This window comes from Parasteatoda tepidariorum, chromosome 3 (assembly GCF_043381705.1).
Source record: "Parasteatoda tepidariorum isolate YZ-2023 chromosome 3, CAS_Ptep_4.0, whole genome shotgun sequence".
NCBI lineage: Eukaryota > Metazoa > Arthropoda > Arachnida > Araneae > Theridiidae > Parasteatoda > Parasteatoda tepidariorum.
In genome coordinates this window covers 1,386,108-1,391,654 of record NC_092206.1, presented here as the reverse complement: position 1 = coordinate 1,391,654, position 5,547 = coordinate 1,386,108, and the positions used below count along the sequence as shown (strand labels likewise).

The following is a 5,547-nucleotide window of genomic DNA, read 5'->3' as shown; positions in this document are numbered from 1 at the left end:
TATATATATGTATATATATATAATTAAAATGCCCAAAAAACAAAATAATGAAATCTCGTTCCTTTTTAAAGCACTCAATTATGGGAATATAATCGTGTGAGTTGATGACATCTCTTCATTATTTTGTTTTTCTGGCTTTAATTTTTTTATAGAATAAATTTTTTTTTAAAAAATATTTTAAATATTTTTTTATTTTAATAATTTTTCTTTTTTCATTAATTTTCCATGCATTCCTTTATATTTTTAACTTTACACACACACACATATATATATATATATATTCTGTTTTTAGATCTATGACATTTGAACTTTTTATGAAATTTTTAGTCATCATAAAGTTAACTAATAGAGAACAATTGAAAATTATTTTATACGATCAATAGTTTGAGAATAAGCTGGTTTTTTGAATAGGGACAAAAATGTCTTGATTTGGGTGATTTAGTTTTAGGTATACATCACTTTAAAATCTGTTTATTTTTAGTTCTCTCTAAACATAATATTTTTTATGATGCACATTATACGTAAATTTATTATTTTCTTGCAGGAAATGCTGTCCAAATTCAAAGTGGCGAATTTTCTTGGGACATTTCAAATCCTGATGATGCAAGTAAAAACAAATCCATTTTGTTGGACATCAATATGAATGTCCAGAAAAAATCTCTGGTGGCAGTTGTGGGTCAAGTGGGTTCTGGAAAGTCCTCTTTACTTTCAGCTATTTTAGGGGAAATGGAACGAATTCATGGAAAAGTGGTAGTTAATGTAAGAATCATCAAATTTTATTTACATTTTAAAATTCATTTATTTTGGAGTTCATTTAATTTAGGGTTAAAATTATGTGGAATATTTTTACTTTGTTTTCTTTTTCTTTTAAAGGTTTAAATTGCAAGCTTAAAAGGTAGTATTATTTTGTACTGAACTAGTTAATTTCTGAATAACAATCCCGACATTATAGTTTTTAGGGTACATGGGGTGATCGTATTGGGTATTATCTTTCCGGTCTAAAAATTAGGATCAATGTATCTGATTTTTCTGGGAATATCGCGGTATTCCACAGTTCTTTAGACCATTGGTTCTCGAACTTTTGCTTATCAAAAACCTATAATCCGGCGAAATTTTCACGGAATTACTCAATCTAAAATTCTAAAAGAAAGTTTGCTAATAACGAGACGCTTGCATGCATTTGATTCTTTCTCCAATGGGCAGAAATTCGCCAATTGATTCTTTTAGTTTGGCAGGTTTCTGCCATTTTGAATATTTGAAACAGCTACTCCGGATTTTCATATTTACCTAATTTAAAAGTTGTACATTGCGATTGGTATTTACGTGGTTTAAAAATCGTACATCGCTATTCGTATTCACACGATTTAAAAATGCAATATCACAATTCATATTCATGCAATTTTAGAATCCAATATAGTGGTCAAATTTCTACAAAGATATTTTTCCAACAATTTAAATTTTTATATCATTTGATAATGATTTTGTAACCTTCTTTTATTCATTTAGGGCAGCATTGCATACGTTTCCCAGCAGCCGTGGATTCAAAATTCTACTCTTCAAAACAATGTTCTATTTTCAAAACCTCTTTCGAAAAGGATTTTTGAAGAAGTCATTGAATGCTGTGGTCTCAAACCTGACTTGGAAATTCTTCCTGGAGGAATCCATACTGAAATTGGAGAAAAGGTATTAAAATAAAACATTTATAAATGTTTTGTGTTTGCAGATCGTCACTGTTTAGCCAAAAAAATTAATTTCAGCTCAGAATCCAAAAGAACACATTTCAATTTTGTAAAGTTCGAAATTTAGTAATATAATAGAATGAATGTTTGTCATTTGCAGACCAATATTGAGTTATGATATTATAACCTGTCATATAAGCGTGATAAAACTGTTGTGATATTTTCCATAATATTCAAAATGGTTAACATTAACTAATAAGAATTCGAACAAAAATATATATGCCATTTTTTCAAGTATTTCTGCTCTTACAGTAATAAAAGCAAACTTAACATTTCTTAAATTTAAGATTAATTAAACTATTATTAAGTCATTTTGTTCTAGTAATGTTATGTTAAAATATTTTTGGTATAGAGATTGATTTATAAAAATAAATTCATTTAGCATATTGCTTGAAATTAATTTAAGTCCTTTTTTTTGGGGGGGGGGAGTGAATGGTATTTTCAAGAATTTTAACCACTGTAAAGAATTGGCCCAAAGCTTAAATTTCTTTTTTTACAATGAGCCAATTTCTAATGCTGTGTTAAAAACTGAAAATAAATTAGAAGAGAAATGAACAAACGCATAACGCACATTGGAGTCTAGTTTTCCAGAAGATGCTATTAACACTAAACATATCAACACTTAATCTATTCCTAACTTTATGTTTCTTCATTGAATGTTCGAACACAATGCATTCAAAAAGATATTGTGTGTTTTCAGGGTATCAATTTGAGCGGAGGTCAGAAGCAGCGCGTGAGCATAGCCAGAGCTGTTTACTCTGGAGCTGACATTTATCTACTGGACGATCCTCTTTCAGCTGTGGATTCTCACGTTGGAAAACACATATTTGAAAAAGTTATCGGTCCAGAAGGACTCCTCAAGAAAAAGGTTTTCATTTGTTTATTTATGTTTTCTCAATGAATCACTCTTCTGTTAAAGAAACCCTTTAAAAAAAAAAAAATTAACAAAATAATCACATATTAAACCAATAATTAAAGATTTATTATTCCAACTGTTATGCAAAAAAATCAAAAATGTTTTTATTCTTTTATTGCTATTTTTTGTTTAAAAGAAAATTTGTAAAGCAATCCTACATGCCGAGGATGATTGTGCTCCAGAAAAAATCTGGATTTCTGGATTTTTTGCTAACCGGATCGTAAATATTTTTTCTGGTAGAATAATAAGTGTGATAAGAGATAAAAGTGAACTTATACAGAATTATTCATTTAAATTTTGCTGCATATAACTTATTTAGAATTTCATGTTTTGAAAATATCAATGATTTAAGTTTATAAAGACAAAAATTTTTTGAAATGCATCATTAATGATTTTAATCAAGAAATTTTCAGGATTTTTGAGTTGGGCTCACAATCACCCCTGATATGCAAAAGGGACTGTTATATTTAATCTTAATTAAATGTTTGAGTTTATTTTATATTATATATCCGTCGTCGAACAGCCGATCCAATTTCGGGTTTACGACTACTAACGTTCAACTCCGTAGCCTTGTCATTTTGAACAAATCTCGAAAACGAGGCAACTCCTGGATCAGTACCCCCAGAGGTATTGATTTGTTATGGGAACATGGAGAACTTTGCGACTCGACAGATTTAATGTGCGTCAGTCATTATATACTACGCGAGGAGTCTTCGCCTGCAGGGATCGAACCCACGAACTCTAGGACATGGGCCCAGTGCCCTACCAACCAGGCTATCATGGCCTTAAATGTTTGCTATTAAATAAATCAAATTAATTACAAATTTTAAGTAAATTGCTTAAAAAAAATAAATATTTGAGTCTGCGACTATAGAAAAGCGCTTTCCTTGAAAGCACCATTTATAGTTTGCAATATCTTGGGGGAATTGCTCCTCATGTTCATCTTTCACAGCACAGGGTATAAAACCAAATGTAATTCTAGAAATAGCATACTTTTTAAGGACATGTTACATCCTAGAGCAGGGGTGGCGAACCTTTATACACCAACGTGCCATTTTTTCTAAAAAATTGTTTAATGAAATCACAGACGTGCCGTCAAATAATTTTGACTTCATGATTATTGAGAAAATAATAATACTAAATACTATCAACTCAAAACTCTTTATTTACATTGAAAAGAAAATACATTTTGCAATGTCTCAGTTATACGCGTAATTCAACTTAAAGTAGCATCAGTGGGACTTCTGTTATTGCAGATTAAATGACAAATAACTTGTATTAGGTTGTAAGATATTAGTTTAAGCAGGACTGTTAATTTTTTTGCTTGTTATTTATTGTTAGCTTGTTTTTTATGGTTATTAATTGTTCTTTTAGAATTAATTGTTAATTTTTTTATTAATAATTGTTTATTATTTTGTTTGTTTTTTGTGAATTTTACTTCAATTGTTACATATGCTTCATAGTGTGCGATATTTGTGTAATGGCAATTCATAGTGCAATAACAATTGTGATCGGTGGCGTGCCCAAAATATTGTGTCGCGTGCCATTGGTTCGCCATCCCTGTCCTAGAGCTTTAAAAAGTGGATGGAATAAAGAAACTGTTCTTCAATGTTCTCAGCTCTAATTTAACTAAGAAGTTCTGATGATTTTTCACAGTAAGAAGAAATTAATTGCATTTATTATCCTTGAACTAAAGTAAAAAAAATAATCTAAGAATGGTTGTCAACTTTTGTGGTTTATTTTAGAGGGGTTATAGAAAAGTGCTTGAGAAATCACTATGTTCATCCTTTTAACAAAATCACTATCAACCAGTGTTGTTATGATACATGGATACCTAGCTTCAGATAGAGGGGTACCAGCTAGTTTAGGAAGTAAAGGGGGCTTGTGCACAATGTTCATTGCCATAATCATACCATCCTCGTGGCAGAATTACTGCAACATTGTTGCAGAACGTTACAGAGTTCTTGCATAAAAAACTCTGTAGCGTTTTTTAGAAAGGAAGAAATTTTGGTATTCTTTTCTGCAAAAATTTAAAAAATTTTTTTCTCTAATATTATATTTAAGATGCTTTTTTCGTGCATCGGAAGGAAACAAAGTGTTCTTAATTTTTCGATTCTTATTTGAATAGAATAAAAAATATTGAAGCACAAAATTTCTTTCCTGTAGAAATGTTTGAAAGATTTTTTTCCCTCCACAATTATACTCAGATACATAATATATAAGAGATACCTTTTTCACACATCAAAGGGGACGGAATGCTCGTGAATTTTTTTTAATTCCCCTTTGGGAAAAGGAAAAAAAAATTGTTTTTTTTTTTTTCCTTTCACTGATTTTAAGAATTTTTTTTTATCATTTTTTTTTATGTGATGATGATTTATCAACTGCCAAAAAAGAAATAATGAGTGTGTTTTTCGCTTACAAAATGTGAGAATATCGCCCATGATATTAGAATAAAAAAAATATTACACATTCATTTTAAAAAAATACATGCAATTTTATTATTTCCAAATAGGCTTTTCTTAGTAAGTACAACGTTTCTGCTGCTTTAAATTTAATTAATAATATGTATATTAATTATTATTAAATATTTCTTGCAGAAAGATATATTAGTGCTGGAGAGGTTTGTTGCAGAAAAATATGTAGTAATTCATGTTCTTAAAATTCTGTGAATATTGACTTTGATGACTGTGATTATTGAACACACTTCATATTTATCAAAAAAGGTTTCTAAACACAACTAAATTTATTGCATAGTATGAAAGAAAATCCTAAAATAAAAATGTTTATTGATTATATTATACATTGAAAAATTATATATATATATATATATATATATATATATATAGATATATATATATATATATATATATATATGTAATACAAAAATTATAA

The 5,547-nt window shown here is 28.9% G+C and overlaps 1 protein-coding gene across 10 annotated transcripts in view; it reads left to right on the top strand.

Annotated features, from left to right (window-relative positions):
• Nucleotides 1-5,547, top strand: part of LOC107436625 (multidrug resistance-associated protein 1) — a 143,942-nt gene that overhangs the window by 100,206 nt on the left and 38,189 nt on the right. For all 10 annotated transcript variants that reach the window (XM_071178175.1, XM_071178172.1, XM_071178180.1 and 7 more), the window contains 3 exons: nucleotides 545-759; nucleotides 1,507-1,683; nucleotides 2,440-2,607. In XM_071178175.1, coding sequence (XP_071034276.1) covers nucleotides 545-759; nucleotides 1,507-1,683; nucleotides 2,440-2,607 — 560 coding nt within the window. The remainder of the gene's footprint in view (nucleotides 1-544; nucleotides 760-1,506; nucleotides 1,684-2,439; nucleotides 2,608-5,547) is intronic.